The sequence below is a fragment of the Lissotriton vulgaris genome, chromosome 1_1 (genome assembly GCF_964263255.1).
Source record: "Lissotriton vulgaris chromosome 1_1, aLisVul1.2, whole genome shotgun sequence".
Lineage (NCBI taxonomy): Eukaryota > Metazoa > Chordata > Amphibia > Caudata > Salamandridae > Lissotriton > Lissotriton vulgaris.
The window spans coordinates 760,296,584-760,321,107 of record NC_141685.1 but is presented as its reverse complement, the minus strand read 5'-3'; the positions used below and the strand labels follow the sequence as shown (position 1 = coordinate 760,321,107).

The 24,524-nt window shown below is 43.6% G+C and overlaps 1 protein-coding gene across 1 annotated transcript in view; it reads right to left on the bottom strand.

The window, feature by feature from the left end:
* Positions 1-24,524, bottom strand: part of LAMC2 (laminin subunit gamma 2) — a 117,375-nt gene that overhangs the window by 43,852 nt on the left and 48,999 nt on the right. Inside the window, exons 2-4 of the mRNA XM_086955679.1 lie at positions 21,919-22,113; positions 19,423-19,558; positions 16,678-16,782 (exon numbers count right to left, since the gene is read on the bottom strand). Of these exons, the coding sequence (XP_086811805.1) occupies positions 16,678-16,782; positions 19,423-19,558; positions 21,919-22,113 (436 nt within the window). The remainder of the gene's footprint in view (positions 1-16,677; positions 16,783-19,422; positions 19,559-21,918; positions 22,114-24,524) is intronic.

Sequence of the window (24,524 nt, the reverse complement as noted above, 5' to 3'; positions counted from 1 at the left end):
CAGCACCCCGGGGAGAAGATAGCGAAGGCGAAGCTAATTGCTCAGAGCGAGAACAGAGCGAAGGGCGAAGAGTAGATGACTTGAGCAGATGCGCTGAGAGAGATCAGAGCGCAAGAGAGCAGTAGGCCGAGGACCCTTAAAGAGCGGATGGGTAGGCAGAGAGGGTACTGCTTCTCGATAGAAATTACCTTTAGAGGCTAAGAGAGTTTGTACTTCTTTGGAAGTCAAACTGCTGACACCTTTTTTAGGTTAGGAACTTGCGAAGTAGGGATGTCACGTAGTATAGAGTAGGGACAGATTTAACTTGATTATTTTTCTCTTTCTGTAGATGACGCAAAAGAACCACTTCATATCGATGCTTTTTAATTTGCTGATTCTTGAACTGACTTTAATTGGATTCGTTTGTAGACTGAGGTTCTTTAGGGAATATATGTTCCTTCTAGTTCCTGTATATTTGTTGAATTTGATCCTGAGAGGATTGTATTTGCAACTTTTCTTAATTTTATATTAAACCTTTTAAACTTTATCAGTTGTAAGTGGTTCTTCAGAGTTGCGTCAGTCTATGGGGTTTATCTAACCTATGCGGGGTTTGTCTTTTACTCAATGACAGAAAATAAGCGATCCAAAATTGACGAATGAGATAAGTTATTAAATTGATCATAAATTGATATTAAAATCTCATTCCCCGCAGTTGGTAGCAGAGAAAGATGGTTTTCTTCTTGAGGAAGGCAACCTAGGTCAGGTCTAGATTACCCCAAGGTCCCTAGTCATCGACGACCAGAAGAAGAATCCCAGCTGAAGACGGTGCTGACGGTGTGTCGAGAGAAAAGCAGCAGAGTCGGTCGAGAGTGAGTATAAGGGTCATGCGTTGTAAGATTGCGGTGTTTTATGTTGTTCCTGTGTTGTAATGTCAAGCGGAGTTGAATGCCTGTAGTGTGATTGGGGGAAGGTTGTGAGCGCGCGCAACCGGATGAAATCTTAAGCTCCAGGGAAGGACTTAAGTGGTTCGGGTGTATCGAACACCCAGAGTAATTTGACTACCATTGAAAGGGGGTCATGAGGTACCATTGATCGCCCGACAGACCGATGATAGGGGGAGCGTAAGAGTGAGTGTATGAGTAACGGACGCTGGTCGTACGTTTACTGTGTGTAAGTAACCTATCAGTTGAGGTAAGCGTCTGACCGTCAGAGGGAAGACGTTTCGCCAGTTGAGGTAGCAATTACAGTTAGACTGTGGCCTTACAGTCAGAGAAAAGTGATCGCTTGGACGGAAGTAGTCATTTTTCGGCGTATGAATGAAAACGCATGCAAGATCGTGAGATGAGTTGAGAAAGGAGGGGAACTGCTGCAGAGGGGACGAGTGACGTCAGCGTAGAGCCGCGCTGAGATTGGTTGGTTGGCGTAGAACCGCGTTGGGATAGGCTGATTAGCGAGAGTCGCACAGGGATTGGTGGTTGTCATTAGGACGTAAACAAGGAAGAGAATTAATAAGAGAAAATCGTAGATTATCAAAAAATGAAGTGTTTTAAGAGTTTAAGAGCAATCTTTAGGAGGAATAGAAGAAACTTATATGCCGGAGAAGAAGCTCCACCAGAAGGCACACCAGCTTATCATATGGCAGTAAATGTAGGCTTACACTCGATACTATGGATCTCCGAGTGGAATAAGCTAACTGAAGGGAATAAGGAACTGACGTTTCCGAGATTCGGAACGTTTAAGCTAGACGTGTTGAACGAACTGAAAGCGGTAATGCTTGCAACGAGACCTCTACCGAGGCCAACACAGTTTGAAGCCCTTAGTGCATGGTTTAGAGCAGCACACGAAAAGAGCGTAAAGAGACGCCAAGAAAGAGTGAGACGATCAGTAAAGGCAGTACAGGATGCCAAATGGGATGAGGAAGCTAAGAAGTGGAGAGTGCAAAAGATAGAAGCGGACAAACTGTTCACAATGATAGAAGCCACGGGAGAAAAGAAACCTCTAGAGGAAGATGAGGAAAGCGAGACGGAGGAGGATCTGATAGAGAGGCTATTAACAGATAGACCACCTCCGTACAACAGCGAAACCGCAAGTCCCATACTACAGCAAGGGGACGGAGCTAGATGGGGGGAATATAAATCGATCCCAGTAACAGAGTGGGATACCAAGAAAGGTGAGGAAATACCTCAATCTAGTTCCGAACAGAGAGTAGTGGGAAGATTAGTGGTCCAGAAGGTGCCAGAAACGCAACATGCAAGGTCGTACCAAATGCCAGACGCTTTACAGGTACCTGTTACCATAGGCCCTATTGTGTCAATCTACAACCCAGAAGGGGTCCAACAGGAGGAACAGGCACGATGGGACAGGGAAAGGGCAGAGATGGAGAATAGGAATACCATGATAAATCCTCAGAGGCAGATACTAGCACCGATGAGTCGGAGTACCCCATTAGATGCCGCAACAGGTCCCTGGGTAGAACAGGGGGGTCAAAGAGGGCCAATGGACTTAAGGGGACCAAAACCGAAATCCTATAAGGAATTAAGGGAATACCTGAAAGAATGGGATACTGCCGAAGAGATTCGGAATAAAAGTTTAGAAACAGGAGCAGAGTGGAGAGACCAGGATAACAGGATCCTCTCTCATTGTGGAGCTGGCGAAAGCAGCCCGGAGTGGGAGAGAGGGAGCCAGGAAAGCAGAGGAAATAATTGTCCTACTATCAGCGGCAATAGGCAAATGTGCGACGACAGGAGTGCAGGGTGTGGCGAAGTGCCTCGCGTCACCTTTAGTGAGGGGGAACGAAGGACGCAGGAGTACCGAAATACTTTCAGATGCACTCACCATACCCCGGGTGAAACGGCGCAACATTGGAATCACGGGAACATGGAGAGTCGCGAAGGGTCTCGCCATGCATCCGGTGAACACGAACGAAGTCATGAGAATATAGGGAGTCGCGAAACGTCTCGCCATGCATCCGGTGATCACGAACGAGATCGCGGGAACATGGAGGACCGTAAAGGACCCTTCATTTTGTTGAGCGACACCAGACAGCAAGCGAGTTACAGTGGTTTTGAACAGAACGGTGGATCCTATCTCGTATCTGGAGAAACCGAGCCGAAAAGACGAAATGTAGGGATGGGGGATGGAGCATTGTTCCACCACACCCCACGGGAAGATGGGAAGGCTTGGGATCTAGAGAGGTGGGAACAAAGAGAGGGAAGAAAAACTCCTCATAACTCACCTGTGCTTAGGCGTAGGGCGCATAGTGGAGGTGAGAGGGATGTAAGAGAACAACCTAGGACTGACGTACTGAGAGCGGAGATAAAAGCGAGACGGATTGATGTAATGAGTTTAAAATCAGACTTGGATGAGATAATTGATGGCACTGTGGCAATAGAAAGGTTAGAGCTGTACGAACCAGATGAAATATTGTTTTTATCTAAGGATGTGACTCGGAAAGCAAGGGCAGCTCATGAAAAATTATCTGAATTGGCTGATAAGTATATGATAGACATATCACGGACTAAAGCCTTACAGGCCAACCATAGGCTGAATTGCACAGATCGAGATCTAGATGAGCGTAGAACGATTGGGCTAAGAGTACACATAAGGGAACTAGTCATGTGTATTAGAATATGGAGAGATCTGGATAGATGGGAGGAAAAATGGTCTAAGAGGGGATCTGTCAGAAGAAGTACAATTGTGAAGTCCCAGGATACAGACCTAATGCGAATGGAAGCTTTCCCTTTGCGAGAAATCGCGAACGGAACTACGTTCATGTGCCCTGGAGTAGGGGGGATTTAGCGGCATTCACTAATTCTTTCCCGAAGCTTAGAGAGAACCCTGTAGAGTGGTACAAGCAGGTAGAGAGGTTCGTGAAGATCTCTAAGGTGCTGTGGATCGATTTGAACACATTGTTCGATATCGTAGTACCCGGAGATTTGTGGACGGCATGCAAACTTAGTATTGAATGGCCCACTTGTGAGCCTCCGAGAGATACCCAGACAAATGGTCCATCAGATAGAGTCATGGAAAAATACGAAAGAGTAATAACATGGCTAAAAGAGAAAGTGCCAGTGCAGGACATAGACTGGGTTAAGATAGATCGAACAACTCAGGAGCCTAAAGAGACAGTTCACGAGTTCTATGAGAGGTTACTGAAAGCATTTAAACAATACAGTGGGTTAGACGTAATGGATCCTAAGGACATAGGACAGTTTGTGTCGAAGTTTGTTTTAGGATTGAGACCAGACATAAGCCTGATGATACAACAGCATTTGATCTGTTGGCAGAACAAACCTTTAGATGAGATTCTGAGGTATGCAAGGTACTGTAGCGATGAAATAGATTCGAAGGCAAAGAAACTCAAGGAAAAGCTAATGCTGGTACAAATGCAAGCAGCTGGAAAGGGTGGACAGCGGCAACAGGGAACAGGAACACCAGTAAAGAAACAGAATACTCAGAGCAGAGATGAGGAAGAAAGACCGAGACCGAGAATGGATATCGCGACACTGAAAAAGACAACGAGGTGTCATCAGTGTAACGAGGTGGGACATTGGAGACGCGAGTGTCCATATAATGTCGAGACGGGGGAATTAGAACAGGAGGAGGATGAGGTTCAACCCAGCATGGTAAAGGGAACAGCAGTCCCGAAGGGAAAGTTTATCAAAGGGGGGAATCAGACTCCTCGAGCCCCGTTTCCTCAACCACCTCGCATTACAAATGGAGGGAAAACCTATAGACAAATGCCATTGTTCGTAGGAGGAGAAGAATGCTACTACGTTGATCCTCTTACAGGGCAACGAGTGAATAGGGAGGAAGACTGTACTCTAGGAGCAGCCCTGGAAGTAGATCAGAGAGGACCATACGTAGAGGCTGAAGTGGCTGGATGTCCTACAACCTTTTTGGTGGATACGGGGGCCACTCGATCCACGCTGAGATCAGCGGTAGTCCCAGGTCTGCCAATATCGGGAGAGACGATTCAGGTGGTAGGAGTCGCAAACAAGAGGATGACGAATCCTCTGACTGAACCAGTGTCAGTAAAGATAGGGAATTACAGTGACGAACATCAGTTTGTGATCTGTGATTCTAGCCCTGTGTGTTTGCTAGGAAGAGATCTGTTGTGTAAACTGAATTGCACAATACATTGCACACCTGAAGGAGTAGAAGTGCAGACAAATGATGAGGATGCCAATTTTAAGGTTGTAAACTCGCAGGAGTGCGTGGAACTATATCCTACCTTAACAGTGGAGGATCTTCCACAGGATTTGAGGGAGAAAGTGTCAGCTGAGGTGTGGGATTTTACTGGAGAGGAAATAGGACTGATCAAAGGGGTAGAACCAGTAAAGATCTTGGTAAGACCCAATGCCGAATATCCAAGAACACCACAATACAAGTTGACACCGGAGACGATTGCAGGAATAAAGCCTGTGATCGAATCCATGATTAAACAGGGAATACTGAAGGAGATCGTGGGTAGTCCATGTAACTCCCCGATTATGGGTTTGCAGAAGCCTAGTGGAAAATACAGAATAGTGCAGGATCTTCGAAAGATTAATAATATTGTTGTCTCATGTTGTCCAGTGGTACCGAATCCATCAGTAATATTATTTCAGATACCGTTCCAAGCTGAATGGTTTACCGTGATAGACTTGTGCCAGGCTTTCTTTTCGATTCCTTTAGATGAAGAGAGCCAGTATCTTTTCGCTTTTAAGCTGGAAGATCGCGTCTTAACATGGTGTCGTATCCCTCAGGGGTATACAGAAAGCCCATCGATTTTTAACCAGCTACTGAAGAGAAATCTTGAAGGTCTAGTACTGCCCAAGAATTCGGTTCTAGTCCAGTACATAGACGACCTCCTAGTTGCGTCAGAAACGGAGGAAGCTTGCAGAGTAGACACCATTACCTTATTAAATCACTTAGCCGAGAACGGACACAAGGTGTCTCCAAGTAAATTGCAGTATTGTAAGACTGAAGTGCAATACTTGGGCCATAGGATTGAAAAGGGAAAACGGAAGGTGTCTCCAGACAGAATAGAGGCGATCATGAAAATGAACGCGCCTAAAACACAAAGAGAAGTCAGGATGTTTCTAGGCATGGTCGGTTACTGTAGGCAGTGGATAGCTAACTTCTCACTGAAGGCAAAACCTTTATTACAACTGACGCACAAAGGAGTAAGTGATCCGGTACCATGGGACAAAGATTGTTTGATGGCGTTTTTGCAGCTGAGGGAGGACTTATGTCGCGCCCCGGCTTTAGGAATGCCTGATTACACAAAACCATTTTTGCTTTACTGCTGCGAAAGAGAGGGATGCGCTTTAGCAGTTTTGGCCCAGATACATGGAGATGCGCGTAGGCCAGTTGCGTATTTTTCGGCTACATTAGATCCAGTAGCCGCAGCGTTGCCCGGATGTCTCAAATCCGTAGCTGCAACGGGTGTCAGCATTGAACGTTCTGAAAGCGTGGTAATGGGACATCAGTTAGTGGTGTACGTACCGCATTCTGTAGAATTGTTAATGACCAGGACTAAGACTCAGCATCTGACAAATAGCAGGCTCACACGCTACGAGCAAGTCATACTGGCTGCCGAGAATGTGACCCTAAAGAGATGCTCCGTCTTGAATCCTGCAACTTTGATGCCACTTCCAAATGATATTGATGATGAAATTTGTACAGATCATGACTGCCTTGATGTGACTGAACTATGCACCAAACCGAGACCTGATATCGTAGATGAGCCATTGACTGACCCCGATGAAATATTCTTTGTTGATGGTTCATGTGTAAGAGACGATATCGGTCAGCTGAGAGCAGCTTATGCAGTTTGCACAATTACGAGAGTAATAGAAGCCGCTTGCCTGGAAGGAGTACACTCCGCTCAGGTAGCTGAAATTGTTGCTTTGACGCGTGCTTTTTTAGCAGGCGACAAACTTCGAGTCACCATATACACCGATAGCCAGTATGGTTTCGGGGTAGTTCATGATTACGGGCAGTTATGGTCTCAAAGAGGTTACATGACCTCCTCGGGTTCTCCCGTTAGGAATGGAGAATTCGTGAGACTATTGTTAGAGGCATTGCAAGGCCCGACAGCCATTGCAGTTGTCAAATGTGCTGCGCATACGAAAAATGTAGATTTTGTGTCACAAGGTAACCGCTATGCGGATGAAGTAGAGCGTTACTGCGCAGAACAGGGATATTCTCACACTGATGTAAAAGTGGGGGGAATCCAAGAAAGAACGGAATTGACAATGTTGTTAGATACGGTAGATACGTGGGATGAGCTAAGGAGTGTTCAGGAAAATGCACCAGATGAAGAGAAAAAGAGCTGGGAAACAGCTGGTTGTACTAGAAGTGAAATGAATTTCTGGATCTCTGCAGATGGGAGAGCAGTTTTACCAAATGAACTTGTTAGTCCAATGGCAAGAAAATTGCATGGATCAGCACACATAGGTAGAGATGCTATGGTGAGAGTATTCAGACAAACGTGGTTCAATCCAAAGTTTAGAGTAGCGGCAGAAGCAGTGTGTCAGCGATGCGCAATCTGTCAGCAACTAAATGTAGGAAAGAGAACACCAGTCACATTGAGTCACATTGGGAGGTCTGGGGGGCCTTTCAATAGAATGCAGCTTGACTTCATAGAAATGCCTAAATGCAATAGACTCAGATACGTTTTAGTGATTGTCTGCATATTTTCTAGATGGGTTGAAGCTTACCCTACACGTAGGTGCGATACACTTACAGCAGCAAAATTGTTACTTAGAGAGTTAATACCGAGGTTTGGGGTGCCATCCTCTTTGGAATCGGACAGAGGAACTCATTTTAACAGCGAAATAGTGAAGATGCTATGTTCAGCTTTGAGTATCGATCAGAAACTACATTGCAGCCATCGACCAGAAGCTTCAGGGATTGTAGAGCAAATCAACAGTACAATCAAGTCCAGACTTGCCAAGGTTTGTTCATCAACATCCCTGAGTTGGCCAGACGCACTTCCAGTGGTTCTTATGAGCATACGTAGCACACCAGATAGAAAAACAGGTCTCTCTCCTCATGAAGTGCTAATGGGGAGAGCCATGAGATTGCCATCGGTCCCGACTGCAGCCCTAGTGAACATCACAGACGATTTGATCTTGGACTACTGTAAGGGACTATCTGATGCCGTTAATTCTGTGTCCCTCCAGGTCCAGGCTGCAGAGGTTCCATCAGCACAAGATTTGTGCCATGACCTGAGTCCGGGGGACTGGGTTTTGGTGAAAAAACACGTCAGGAAGAACTGCTTAGACGTGCGCTGGAGAGGACCGTTTCAAGTCATACTTGTGACGAACACTGCAGTAAAGTGTGGAGGCCTGCCAAACTGGATACATGCCTCACACACCCGAAGAGTGCCAACACCTCTAGAAGAAACAGCTCCTCTCTCGGATGAGAATCCAGCGGAAAGCGGAGAAGCCACAGAGGGGGAAAGCCAAGCTGTGGAGGTGATCGAAGAGGCTGAGACTGTGACGGAACAGGTCGACGAAGGTCAGGACACCAGTGGGACCGAAGTCGCCTTAGGAGAAGAGAGTAATTGGGAGATCGAATCAGATACTGAACAAGCAGAGAGTGACCAAGAGACAAGTCCAAGAACAAGGAGCAGGAGGACAAGGAGTGACGAAGCTAGTTGGCCGGAGAGGAGGAGAAGGCCAAGCTTAAAGGCACAACAAGAAAGAACTCTTGTCCCGATCGCTGAAGAATCGGATCAGGAAGAAGAAACTACAGACTCAGGAACTGAAAGTCCAAGAAGATCGAGAAGGGTACGTGTGCCCTGCCGAAGGTACGCCACCCCAGAGTGGACTTATCTAGCAGATGTCTTGGGGACAGAAATCTGGGAGAGTGAAGGAAGTGAAAGTAATCGATCACGATCCATTTGTGGCAGTAGAGATATGGATGTTGACGCCTGGACTCGAGACTGAGGGGTTACTGACTTTCACACTTCCCATACCCCCATACTTGAGTCGGATCCAAGATCTAGTGCTAAATCGATTACAGTTTCCGACTTTTGGTCGTCAAATTCCAGAGGAAGAAGAAAAAGTCATTCGTTTTGAATTGTTAGAACTTGTTGTGAAAGCTGCAGGTACGAGAATAATTGTTGATGCATAAAGACTTTTGTATATAAGCTGTAAAGAAGAAGATAACCTAGCGCCGAGTGGAAAGAAGAATAAAATTAGGGATTACACTTAGAGGACGGAGAAGGGTTAGGGTTGTCTGTTGCTAAAGAGAAAAAGACATTGGTTGCGAAAAAGAGACTTTTGTTGATAAAGAGCACTTTACAGACTGAGAAAGCAAATAAAGCAAATAAAGCAAACAAAGACTGGAAAAGAAAAACTTTTTCGCAAAAGAAGGAGCTACGCTGTTTGATAACATGGAGAACGGCAACCCAAACCGAAAAGCTAAATGTATAATAGGTACACTTATAACGGTAGTAATTTTTCTCATAATTACAGTAGTGACAATATCATACATAATAGGACATGAAAGCGATAAAGAAACAGCAGATGTAAAGCCTGTAACGACTTTGAGACCTGCTCTTGTGGGGAAGAAGGAGGAGAGCAATGTAATACGTGAAAAGGCGTTACTGGCAGATGAAGCTCGTAGATTACACGTAGACGAGTCACAGGGAAACTTTAGGTCAAACGCATATGCTAAACTATTGTACGAGTATATCGATGCCATGGAGGCCAAAGATTGCTATGTTTGTATGCAATTGCCGGCTTCTGTAGACGAAGGCATTAGATATCATCATCTCCCATTGACTTATGGGATAACATGTAGTTTACTGCTTAGTATATTTTATGGTAGGGAAGGGTTTGAGTACTACTTTTCAAATTATGATTCGGTACTGCCTGAAGTTCCGAATTATAAACAAATGAATAAGTGGGACTATTACAAAAAGGAGGATAGACTAGCTAAATTCTTTCTTCCTTGGGATACATTAGATACATCATACGCACGCAGAAATAATCTAACTTGCAAAGTGTCAGAGGTTGAGAAAAGGTTCATAGGACAAGTAGATGACCGGTACAGAAGGCAGAAGATTCTAAAAATGTCAGGACTGTGGAAAACTGATTGGACCGAAGAAGAGAAGGCACATAAAAAGAAAGGTAGCAATGGTCCAATAGCTTTGGATAGGACGCAGAAAGGAAAGTTATGTTTAACTCGAAGCAAGACGTATTATGAGAGTGTATTTGTAGGTGAAGTAAATTGCGAACATGCTTTTAGATTAGAGTACTATACGAAAGATTTCATGAAAGGGATGCAAGCTATTCCTAATGTGTATTTTGTATGTGGAAGAAATGCCTATGTAAAACTGCCTGACAATTGGTATGGTTCGTGTTACTTGGCAATTGTCTTCCCCAAAATATATCATGCAAAGGATTTAGCGATCATAGAAGGAAAGGCTTCGACGAGAGCGAAAAGAGAAGTAGGAGATGCAGAAGTAGTAGGAGACGTATTTGGAGCGATGTTTCCTTTGTTAGGTGTAATACTTAACGATGTTAAGATCAGGAGACTAGCTACCGTTGTAGATAGATTGTCTGCAAGTACTGCAAGGTCATTAATGCTAGTAGAAGGCGAGATGCAATCGATTAGAGCAATGGTTCTTCAGAACAGACTTGCTTTAGATGTTCTATTAGCAAAAGAAGGCGGAGTTTGTAAGGTTTTGAAGGTTCAGGAATGTTGTACTTATATTCCTGATAATTCAAAACCACTTGAGAAAGTCATAAGCAACATTACACAGATTCATCAAGAGATCGAAGATTTGTCAAAAATAAAAGTTTGGGAAAAAGTAGGTCATGGAGTAGGAAAGGTTGGGAGTTGGTTTGCCAACCTTGGTAAAAGCATAGTATGGTATATATTAAAACCTGTGTTAATAGTATTAATTTGTATAATAACATTATTAGGATTAGTGAAACTATATAAATGGTATAGGTCGAACCAGTTACAACGATCAATGAGAGAACAAGAAAGGAGATTAGCTGCTTTACAAGATCAACAGTACAAAAGCTTAAGAGCTCTCGAAACGATAAAAAGAGGGAATATTGTAACTAGTTCTGTGTAAGGGTGCTATTCAAATTGCATTTAGTGATGACTCCTAAAAGTCATCAAAGGGGGGAACTGAGAGAGCGCAATTTGAATAAAACATATATCCGAGCCATATTTACAAGTATATAGCATAAACGTAGGAATGAAATGTATATCGTAACGTGAAGTGGACGCTTATAGCATAAAGTTAACAGATGTAACAAAAGTAATATAGGAAATGTAACTGTATTTACTCTTGAAAATACATTAGATTTAGAAGGCCGTATGCATAATGGGCTAATATAGAAATGTGTAGAAATACTTACGAAATGTAGAACGTGCAAAGTAGAATTCATGTACGTGTGTAACTTTAAATGGAGAAACGGCGTGAAATGTAACATGGAGAAATGTGCAGAGAGCATACACGGCGATGTAACAAATGAGAATATAAAGTTATACTCTATGTAATTTATATTCTATGTACAATGTATTCACTTATACGTAAAAGGTTTGCTAAATGCGATTGTTTATAAATGTGTGTTAAAGGTTATACTGTGTAGAAGAAGTTTGTAGGAATGTTAGAAGATTTTAGGTCATTTGTGATTTTAACCTGACTGACCAAGGGTTCGCAGGAGGGTAGTCCGCTGTATGTAATTTAGTGGGCTCACAGGAGTCGTGAATAGCCTTGATGTGAACGTGAGAGCCAAGGAGTCTAGTTCTTGTTAGATTTAAGGTGACAATGCCGGACGAAGTTTATTGCCTAAACGTGAGAGGAGACGCTTGGAATTTGAGTCTTGTTTTGAAATGACCATTCACAGGACCAAGAAAGGTTATACACATAGTCGTAAAGATTAAAGTTCTGCTGAGGTTATAGACTTTTGATCCGAAAGTGTCAAATGAAGTCACCGACAAGAAGACGAAGATGGCGTCTAAGAAGAAGGGTCAACTTAACGGACGACGCAAAGAGATGAAGCCATGAAAAAGCTAGAAGATGACCTCACGGGGAAAGTCCATGGTGGGCGTCGAAGGGGCGTTCCACCCACACTGAGATTGTGTATTTTAGGGACAGCACCCCGGGGAGAAGATAGCGAAGGCGAAGCTAATTGCTCAGAGCGAGAACAGAGCGAAGGGCGAAGAGTAGATGACTTGAGCAGATGCGCTGAGAGAGATCAGAGCGCAAGAGAGCAGTAGGCCGAGGACCCTTAAAGAGCGGATGGGTAGGCAGAGAGGGTACTGCTTCTCGATAGAAATTACCTTTAGAGGCTAAGAGAGTTTGTACTTCTTTGGAAGTCAAACTGCTGACACCTTTTTTAGGTTAGGAACTTGCGAAGTAGGGATGTCACGTAGTATAGAGTAGGGACAGATTTAACTTGATTATTTTTCTCTTTCTGTAGATGACGCAAAAGAACCACTTCATATCGATGCTTTTTAATTTGCTGATTCTTGAACTGACTTTAATTGGATTCGTTTGTAGACTGAGGTTCTTTAGGGAATATATGTTCCTTCTAGTTCCTGTATATTTGTTGAATTTGATCCTGAGAGGATTGTATTTGCAACTTTTCTTAATTTTATATTAAACCTTTTAAACTTTATCAGTTGTAAGTGGTTCTTCAGAGTTGCGTCAGTCTATGGGGTTTATCTAACCTATGCGGGGTTTGTCTTTTACTCAATGACAGAAAATAAGCGATCCAAAATTGACGAATGAGATAAGTTATTAAATTGATCATAAATTGATATTAAAATCTCATTCCCCGCACAAGCAAAGAGAGTGACTAAAGAAAGCAAAGGACAGAATGTTCTTCATACCTTCCGGTCTCTGACGCCTGCTCTAGTTTCGTCTATTGCAGGACCCTCTCTGTTGATGATCCCCAGGAGTACCTCAGGGCCATCAGTGTGGAGACCACCACACGTTGTGGTGTTGTGTCAGCACGATGATGAATCAATGGTGTCAGGTTCGAAGTCCTCCTCATTGAAACTAAGCCCAACTTGGCTCCTCGGGAGTTGGAAAACCCACTCTACGAGTTATTTCCAGGGATACTGACAACAGCCGGAATCAGATCAAAATCATGGGGTATGGAGGAGATGGTCTCGGACTCAGCTATGCCAGTGCTCTCTTGAGTATAGGCATCAGAGGAGCACACCCCATGCAGGAAGCTTTCCCAATTGTATTCTTGTCATGGCTTCTGGCAAGTGATGGTGGTACAGTACAAAGTGTACTACCTAAATGTGACTAAAATTGATCTGAGGATTCCAACAAGTCGTGTAGAGTGTCACTCCCTGGTGTACACCTGTTAGGAAATAATGGACCCCTTGCGTTGGTTACCCTATGATGACTTTGTGTGTGGTGGTATATTTCAACTGCACCTCACTTTCCACACTACGACTGCTGCCCTAGACATGGATCGGACCTCAACAAGTAGAAGGCTGGCAGCAAAATGTAAGATGAGGAGCCTGCAGAAGGTATGAGGGTGGCTCAAGGTGAGCTCCACTGAGCGGTAGAGTGTGGGACACAGCGGGAGAACATGGGTGCATGGCCTGAAACCGCAGAAACCTGGCCGGGTGCAGGATGGGAAAAGGGGCATGTATGGACAGTAATGGAAGGTTTGGAAATGGAATTACCATGAAAAGGAAAGGTTTGATATGGGCATACAATGGAAACTGGGCAGAAATGGTCTTGGTGAGGGGCTTGGGGAGACACTGGGACATGGATTCTAGCTACAAAGCATGTCGAAGAAAAGAAAATGTATTAGTGATGTTGGGAGAGGGATTGGAGAGAAAGAAAGATGACAAACCCGTGATATGGCACAGAGCAGGATGAAGGAACGGACATGGGAAGGGTAACCGAGTGTGGTGTGGGTAAAGAGGAAGCACAAACAAACTTCAGTGAGGTGTGTAATGAATAAATGGAAGGTCAGCAAAGGATCATGGGAACTGCAAAGGAAAGTTATACATGAAGTAGGTTCACAAGGTGTCTTACAAATGCAGTAGCGCGTTGGCGTTCACACATTGGTGTTGTGTCGTGGCTTCGGTGCATCACCAAAGCTGCCACTTCGTAACAGGCCACGTCAACCAGGCTGATGTAATATTACCCAGGACCACGTGCCGAGGGTGAAATGCGAATTCCAAAATATAATGTTTAATGCAAAGTTGAGATGGTCCTTTATACCTATCCTCCATTTTCAGCACAAGAGATGCCTCCATGAAGGCTTGACGACTCGTTGGTGGTCTAACATCTCCTGGCACCACTTATTAGCAGACAGTGGGTGTTGTCCATCGTCAGTGTCTGAGTTTCTCCTTTCAAACTAAAGCTTCATTAGAATAGGTTAATCTCGGCTGGTCGTCCGATGGCTTTAGGAAGCCTAGAAGCATTTTTACAAAACAAAGTCGGAGTGCGGAGCTGCACCAAATTAGGCAGCGCCGCACTCCGACATTTTGAAAACGCAGGCATGCACCATATTCACAACTGCAGCACACCCCTGTGTTTCCCCCAGCACTAGTGCAAAAAAAGCTGCCTAGCGCAGCGCAGGTACCCGGCTGCCATGTTGCAAGGGTGCCTTCTGACACATAAACAATCAGTAATGGTGATTAGCTCTTTCTATGGGGCATATTTACAAAACAATGTCAGAGCGCGGAGCTGTGCCAACTTTGGCAGGGCTACGCTCTGACATTTTGAAAACACAGGGACGCACCTTATACACAAAAATATGGCACACCCCTGTATTTCCCCTAGCGCAAAAAAAGCTGTCTAGCACTACTGCCAGCACCCTGACGCCATGTTGCAAGGGTGCCTGCGCTGCAGGGATAATTGTTTATGTGCAGGTAGGAACGTCTGCCTGCACATAAACAATCAATAATGGTGATTTGCTCTTCCTACGTCTGCTGCAGAATGCAAAATGCAACACACATGGAAAGAGCAAAAAACGAAGAGAAATTAATAATGTCTCCTCGTATCACCATTCTAACGCCTGGTATTCCATGGCATTTTTTTTGGTGCTGCCTCAGTCTTGTAAATCTGGGGAAGCATCAAAAAGGAACTCCCACAGTAACACCCATGATGCCCCTTTTCCGCAGAGGCCCGCTGCGGAAAGGGACATATTTAGCAGGTGGCGTTAACCCACGCGAAGTGGCTTAGCGCCACCTTGTAAATATGGAAAATGGAGCTACGCCAACGGAGAGTCAAAAAAAGTGCCACTCCGGTGGTGATAGGGGCTTGTAAATATGCCCCCTAGTACTGTGAATGATGCAGTGGGACTTTGCACAGCTGAATGATGGATTTACTATGTGTTCATACGCTTTGGGTTGATCGGGGGGCAGAGGGGTGGATGTTATAATCGTTTGTTTGTAATGTAGATATAATGTTCACTGTATATCTTGCGAGCCTATGTGATACACTAAATCTATGGTCAGCCATTTTCGCAGAAATGTGTCATGTAGGTGACCACCAATACTGTTTTGCTTATAGTACATATGTATCAGTCATGATGCTTTGTTGTATTTCATGGAAAATGAATAAAGAGCTATATTGAAAATACAGAATGGGTTAATATAGTTATTTTGCTCCACTAGGAGCCCTCGGTTGGACGGTTCTCCCATCAGATTCCTCTGTGTAATGTTTGGAACATAGGGCCCCATTAGGATGGCGGTAGCCGCCGCCGGCCTGGCGGGGGCGATCCGCCCGCCATCGCTACCGGAATGACTTCCCGCCATATTATCATGGCTGGGGGGGTCCACGCGGACGGAAAGACGGTCTGCCGCTTTTCCGCCGGTCGACATGTCGACCGAGTGGAAAAGGGTTCTATATGGTGGGGGTGTCTATTAGACACCGCCAGCCATATTAGAATGAGCATTTTGCAATACCAATGCCTCCACAGAAAGTTTGCTTTGGGGGCCCGTTGCAGGCACTCAGGTACTCCGGGGTGGGGGGGGGTTGGAGGTTGCACATGGTTCCCAACTGTTTCATGCACAACATGGCAGGCACAGCTCGGTGACTGCCATGCGCACAGCTCGGAGACTGCCATGTTGTGCATGGAAGTGCACAGCATGCCTTCATGGCATTGTAGCGGGCGGTGCTGAGTGCACCGCCCGCCACAATGTCAGGAATGCTGGATGCGCATCCTAATTGCAGGCACGGGACCCCCGCTCTTATGGCGGATGGTCACTGTCTACGTTGGGATGGCGGGCGGACTTTGTCCACCCGCCATCCTAATGGGCCCCATAGTGTTGCAATTTATGCAGGGGCAAATGTTCCTAGTTAAGAGATTATAAATTATGCAATTTTTGCTGGATCAAATGAGCCTAGTTAAGAGATTACCAGTTTTGCAATTTTTGCAGGATCAAATGTACCTAGTTAAGAGATTATAAATTATGCAATTTTTGCAGGATCAAATGTCCCTAGTTAAGAGATGACCAGTTTCGCAATTTTTGCAAGATCAAATGTACTTAGTTAAGAGATTATCAGTTTTGCAATTTTTGCAGGATCAAGTGCACCAGGTTAAGAAATTATCTCCCCAGAAGTTGTCTCATAATGCCTTACCACAGTATGAGGCACGGTTCCACCATGTATGCCTGGCACAGTAGAGGGGCTAGCTGAATGATTAGAGTACAGTGTTACTATATGACTAATTGGGAATACTCAAGGTAATCCCTACGTACCTGTCACAGCGGTCCCCTGTAACGGAGGCCTTGCACACACATCTTCCTGTCGCAGCATCACAATCTCCAACACTGCCTGCTGGGTCACAGTCACACCTCCGGTCCCTATAAAAGATGAAAACCAGAAAGTATGATGTCATAGACTGGAGTATAACCCAAGACCATACATCCTGTACAAAAAGTGGTGTATTGAATGTTTCATGCATCAGACCAGTGCACGATGCAGTTGCGCCTCAATGCACTAGGGCACCACTGAATCACGGACAAAATATCGACGACCACAATATCGAGGTACCAAAATATCGGGACATAAATATAGATTTCAAGAATATCGGCATCCTATCGACATCAAGGTAAGTACAAAAATATCGAGAAAATAAATATAGATGTTGAAAATATCAAAGTACAAAATATCGTTTTTTTAATATAAAAATAATGTAAAATAAATTAAATAATAGATATAACTTACATTTTTGAAATAATTATTAGAAAATGTTAACGTTTATAAATAATAAAAATAAATTAAACATACATATATAAAATGTAATATAAATCTTTATTTAATTAATAAATATTTATTTTAATAAATTATAACACGTTAGAAATAAATTTAAAATTAAAAAAAATAAATATATATATATATATATATATATATTCAAACACCTGTCACATAGAAATTAAAAATAAAATATATATATATTATAAATTAAAATATTAAAATAAATATTAATCTTTTAAACCTACATTGTACTACATTAAGTGCAACAGTAGGGAAAGTGTTGAATAGCGGAGGAGTAAAAATTACTATTCCCACTCCAGAAAGTGCAACAGTAGGGAAAGTGTTGGATAGCGGAGGAGTAAAAATTACTATTCCCACTCCAGTGTGTGCAATAGTAGGGAAAGTGTTGGACAGCGTAGAGGTAAAAATGACTATTCCCACTCCAGAGGGTGCAACAGTAGGGAAAGTGCTGGATAGCGAAGGGTAAAAATTACTATTCCCACTCCAGACAGTGCAACAGTAGGGTAAGTGTTGGATAGCGGAGGAGTAAAAATTACTATTCCCACTTCAGAGAGTGAAACAGTAGGGAAAGTGTTGCATAGGAGAGGGTTAAAATTAATATATATTTTTTAAGCTTTTAAAAAAATGTATCAAGTACAGTAAAAAAATTGTCAATAACAAAAATTAAAAATATATAAAACTTTTAAAAAACTACAAAAGATTGAAAGATATTATGATGTTAAAAAATAAAACATTTAACTACAGACATACTTTTTTTTACAGATTAAAAAATAATTTACAAATAACTATATTTAATATAAATTAACTATACTCTAAAACCCTTATTATTAAACAAAAACAATACTTTTTATTTCCTACCCTATAACACCACCTATTTTACTACACACATCTAAATTTGTATAAAAGTGTACCTCAATAATTAATTATCAAATAAACAATAATTATTAATTATAAATAAATTTAAAACAGAGAAAAATTATTTTACTCACCAAACATTACCCCCATAAATTCAAATTCCACACACAAAATAAAAGAAAACATTTACCATAAAAATGTATAAATTAATTCATTACTAATAATTAGCTAATATTTATTAATTATTTAAACTTTCAATATTTTCCACCCACTACCTCAACAAATGAATGAATGTTGGATTTATAGAGCGCGTGGTTACCCGGAAGCGTCCCAGCGCTGTACCACTGGGGAACCCTTCCTGGCTTTCCCTGTGAGATGGTCCCTTTACTGGGCATCCCCGGCGGTGTTGGGGCCGGAGTGGAGATTAAGCAAGCTATTGCCCAGAGTTGCAGCGTGGGACCCCATGGTTAGAGTGGCACCGAGGTGAGATTTATCAGGCCCGCTGACATTGGTCCTGCACCTGGCCGCGTCGGGAATTGAACCCTGGTCCCGGGCCGACCTCTGCCTCCAGGTCTGCCGCCTCTAACCGTTGAGCCACACTTCTCCACCACAACACACACATATAAATAATTACACATTTTCCATAAATAATTGAACCTTATTAAATTGACCTGCAGCATCCTTTGCTACTGCAGACCTGGGTCACTGTGCTGATCTGCCAGTACGCTACCTGCTATCCCTCGAGTACCCTATAAATAGGGCAATGCTTAATTTGAGCCAGGTTGCAGGTGTGGCCCACTGGCACTTATTTTTTGGGGACAGGCACTTAATTTTCTACAGCAGACTTTGTTACAGAGTAAGAGAGAGAAAAACACAAAAGAGGAAGAGAAAGAGGGAAAAACAGTTACAAAGACAGAAAGCAGGGATGAAATAAAGTGAGATAATGAGGCAGGAGGTTTCCAACAGTGGATTAAAAAGGCATGAATTGAAGCCAAGATGGCACAGCCTTGGTATTCGGTACCGTAAACTTTGATGATGCATGTCTCAAAAGTAATTTTTTTTTACAAATTAAGCACTGAAAAAGAGACAAACTGGGCTGACATGTTCATGCCCAATTCACGGTAGTAAGGGCAGACCCTCAGATAAGGCTCTGAAACAAGAGACTGAGAAATAGACACAGGAAAGGTGGTGGCAGCTAACAGTGAAGAAATATATATACTTCTATGAACTTAAAACTAATTGTAAACAAGAGAAAACAATACATCATGCAGGAAGCTCATCCCTTCACCCTTTTGTACTGAATAGGAAAACAGTCTGCTGCTTAGATCAGCTCATAAAAAAGTCAATCTTGAATGGATTTTAAAACTTACAAGGATTTCTTTTCTGGAACACACCCGGCCTGGGTTAAAGAATGGAACCCGGGTTGGCATTGGTCACATTTCTCACCCATTACACCTGGTTTACAGTGGCAGCGCCCGTAGGTGTCGCACTGAGCGCTGACAGACCCTGGGAGAGAAAGAACACTACTGGTTAGAAAAAAAGTACAAATGGCAGATTCTATATGGCTGCTGATGAAGGTTTTTTTAATGAAAAAGTAATTGCGTTAACATGATGTGACATACAGTAAAATTAGGATTTTCTGTTTGAAAAGTTGTGTTTATTTTAAAACTGGACAGTGTAGTCCTCGATTTTAAAACGGTGATTACTGTCTGCAGCCATCTTTTTAGGTCGAGCCTGGGCAGCGAGCCATGCTGTATTGGAGTACGGAATAGGAGCCCCGCCCACACTTGTGTCATTGTCCTTCGTAAATGCTGGCTTCTGATTCGTTAATAGGCTTGTTAGGCCCTCCTTGGTACCGCCTTGTCTTCATTCGTAACCTCCCATAAGGACTAGCTCTTTTACTTCGATTGTTAAACGGTGAGTCTTTTTAGTCTGTAAGCCCTATTTTCTTTAAATTGTTTCTCCTACTGCAGGCACCACATGCTTTCCTGCAACATTCTGCACGCCATGCGTGCCTTCACTTTCTAAGCAGCCCGGAACAATTGCAGCCGCTTCTTTGAATAGGTTTCGCGTTTACAAGAGTTTGAGCTATTGGCATCGTACATGATAATGCCTTTTATTTACGTGTTGAGTATCAAAACATATAAATAAAAGGCATTGTCATTTACAATGCCAATAGCTCAAACTCTTGCAAATGCGAGACCTATTGCATTGCAAATGCTTGTTCTGCAAGCTGTCAACTTCTTGTCCTTTCCCCACCATGCACTCAGCACACACTATTTACTTTGTAAATAATGTTTTGAAACTCAATTTCACTTTTTCATGTGCAACATGATGCTTCGTTCTCAAACTTCATTTTCATGCTGGGTTAGCATAGTGAATTGTTTCATGATCTCACCTATTGGGACCACCATGGTTTCTCATAAGAACTTGTCTTTTTGCCAATTGTTTTTGAGAGCCTAAAATCTGGATGCCTGGTTTATCAAATTGCTGCCTGTTTTCTAAGGTTTTTTTTATGCCAGTGAGATCTATTAAATAGCAAGATAAGCATTTTACGACCTGCGCTATGTATAGCACATTATGTTTTCTAAGATTTTATCTGACCAATGTTTGTGTATGCCCAATGTACATCAAACCTGCACACGACATAGCATTTTAAGCACTCTACACCCTGACGTATGCATCGAGTAAAGTGTTAAATTCATGAGTATTGACTAAAATGGCAATTCTTTTAGGAATAACTCACCCATGGTCTGCGTGTGCACAATGTATTTTGGAGGGGGTATTGATTAGCACTTTATAGCCAGTATTAGGAGAGTCTATCAAGAAATCAGATTTGATGGGTATGCCAACGAATAATTTAATTATGGCATGATTGTTGGCATATAACTGTGCATGCTGCACCTAGTAGGTATTACAACAGTTCATGGCACACATTTTAATGCATAAGGTTTGCACAGTACAATAAGCACTTTACTAACTGAATGGTTTTAAAGATTTTAGTCCTTCAGGAGATAAAGCATAAGAGAAATGTCATTAGAATTGGTTCCAATGATTTCTCAATATTTATTCTGACTGATTTCATTCTTGGGTTCAGCTCCTCCTAATTGAACCTAATTTGAAATAGTTTCAATTGTTTAGCCAGGCCTAGCTTAATTTGGTTGCATGTTACACAGTATTGTCTTTTAATGTCTTTTAATGGGAATGTTTTGTTTTTAATTATCAATGCTGGAGTCCTGAAACCTTCTCCATTCAGATGCACGCCAAGACCCGAATGCAGGTGGTGCAGATCAGTGAAAGAAGTGAACCAAGTGCTCTGACCATTCCCTGTATCATCAGCGGCAGCGGATGGGGTCCCCCCCAAATCCTGCACAGACAGACCTGAGGTATCATCAGCATGTGCCGTTAGTGATACCTCATCGGGCCGTCAGGTTGGGTCATCAATGACGCCTCAAGGGGCCATCAGTTTGTGTCACTAATGGCAGACCTCAAGGGCCATCAGAAGTGTCACTAGTACCAGACCACTGGGGTCATCAGATAGTGTAACTTATAATAGATCTCAAGGGTCCTAAGATGCGTTACTAGTGACAGACCTCTGGGGTCATCCGATGTGGCACCAATGGCAGACCACTTGGGTCGTTAGCTTGAGACATTAGAGATACTTCACCAGAATCATAAGTTTTTGCCGTCAGTGACAGTCATCTGGGGTGACTCTATTGTGACTTTAGTGACACCTCACTAGGATCAACAGACCTCTGGGGCTCCCTTCATCCTTGTGTCAACATGACTATAGCTGGAAGTGCAGGTCGTATTGCACCTTTAAATTGCCTCAGAACCAGACCATCCTCCCAGTACAAGTGACCCACCTGTAGGGTTGCAGTTGCAGATCAGGCAAACATCTCCATCGCTCCTTCGTATGCGGTGATAGCCTTCCTTGCACATTTCGCAGTGAAGTCCGTCTGTGTTGTCTAGACAGTTTAGGCAGCGGAATCCCTGTCCAGTCCGTCTCCAGAGATCACGGTCGAAGATGCACTGAGTTGACTTCCCGTTACAGTCACACACTATAGTAGAAGAGAAGAAGAAAGAGTCAGTGGAAACCTAGAATACCAACATTAGGAACCTTAGGCAGTAGAGACTCGCATAGGAAGAAGACCTCAAAAGTAACAAAAAGGTTCAGGCAGCAAAGGAATCAAAACCAATTCCAAAATACCAAGCAACAGCAGTTTTCTACACCCCACTCCGGTTCCAATAAAGATACTTCACAGCAGTAGCAGGCCTGCTAACTCACATGGTGCCACCGTGTGTCACAGAATATGAGCTCGCTCGATACGATCACCCAGTGAGGCTCTGACGTCGCACAGTGGCAGGATAAACAAGCTGTAAACCACTGCAAAGAGTAGATTTCCAGCTCATTTTTTGGGGAGAGGCGGGGGTAGTAAATGTATGTAAATGTATAGGCATTTATATAGCGCACTACTTACCCGTAGGGTCCCAAGGCGCTTCGACCGCTGCGAAACCCTTCCTGGCTTCCCTGAGAGATGATCCCTTAATGGGTATCTCCAGGGTGAGACCAGGCATCCCCGGCGGTCTGGTGGGGCCATTAGTGAAGATGAGGCAAGCTAATGCCCAGAGTTGCCAAGTGTGATCACTGATCAGAGTGGGCACCGAGACGAGAGAATTATCGAGTCCACTGACCCTGGTCCAGAAACCTGCCGCGCCAGGAATCGAACCCTGGTCCCGGGCCGTCCTCTGCTCTCGGGTCTGCCGCCTCTAACCAGTGAGCCACACTACTTCACTAGTACTGGGGTAGTAGTACAAGCACCCCAGGACATTGGCACCTGCCTCAGCAGGATTGTTTTTAGGAGGTGGGGGTTTGGAGGAGGAGGGCACAGAAGTGCCTCCCAGGTAGTTCTGGGCACATGTCCCCACCCCTCCAATGCCATGCCCCCTCCTCACACAATTAATGTTTTCTTAAAGTTGCATGTCTGCAGTAGTCAATATCACACTGGAGCCGTAAAAAAACATGAGCAGAAGAAAAACAATAGCTAAATATCTCATAAAAATAATGTGACCTAATTAATGAGAGAAAACTGGAAGACTGCTGGAACTGACAGCACAAAAACACATGCATTGGCACAGTCAATATGTCTCACCGTTTGGACCTTATGTGTGTAGCTATGCAGCACATAAACTGTGATAGGCAAGTACCAAGTTCAAATCCCGCAAACCTGACTAATCCGTCAGAAGCCGGTAAACTTAAATCAATTCATAGCATTTAGAGACGGCTGAATCGTGGTATGAAATGCTTCATTAAAAAAGTCAACGTTTCCACTGCAGTCTAGTATGTATAGTTTGTTTCCTTAAACATAAACCAGCTGTAGATAATACAGTATTACACCACTTGTCTGACAACTGTGTTGCACATGCCGTAGCAAGCTTCACACAGGAACCCTGCAAACAGAAATGTCATGCATTTAGAAAAGTCTAGACAGACAGTGCAGGGAAGATGAGTCAGCAGTCCAAATGTAGTGGTGGTTGTCTTGTCTTGAAGGTGAGAGTCAAAAACATTTGACTTTCCGCTATTCCAACAGGCAGCGCAGCACACCACACAAGTGGCTTTCAAGACAAACCCAGGGAGGAAGAGGCGAATACACATCTGTGTACTGCACTATCATCAGGGATCGATTCTGGGGAAGCACACAAGTTGAAATGTAAGTAAAAGAATATGATGCGGTCCTGTTCGAGTTTAAGTAAGCCCGCCTTGGTGAAATCTACCCACCAGCAGCAATTCACTGCACATTGTTCACCAGGATGTTCATGCTAATGACATCAATTGACCCTCTCTGGGGCCTCATAGCCAATAAGAACGTGGGTAACATTGTTAAGCCTATGTTAAACTATGATACAAGTGCCAAGTCCCCGCGTCCTATGGTTAACTCACAATAACTCATCATAGCCAGTCCCATGACGTGAGTTCCTGCGACCAATCCGAACGTACTATAGTTTCTCCGCTACTAATATTGTATAGCTTCACCTGATTGGTTGTGTGCACTTGACATCCAAATTCTATGTCAGTCCACGGAGGCTCTGAATATGCTTCTCTAATCTTTACTGACAATAACAGCAGCCAATAAAAACTTTAAACTGGCATGACCCCGGAAGGGCAACCCCCCAACACTGGTCTGCACCAATCACTCTCCAGTCCCATACATAACAGTCACTGAAAACAGGAAACCTCCTCTTTCTTTGCTGCTGCAGCAGCGAGTTAAGTGCCTTTTCCCTTACTTTCCTGTTTTATGGGGGTATTGGCATTTACGGGGTTTTATACTAGTAGCGCTTGAGCGCTTTCATTGTTATAGCCCCGATGATGTTTATCGCCTTGTTTTGAGTGCTTTTGGCATGTTTGAGCGCGCGCGTGTGGCGCGATTCGGCGAAGCACTTTGTGAGCGGCAGGGGGCGGTGGAGCAGGAGG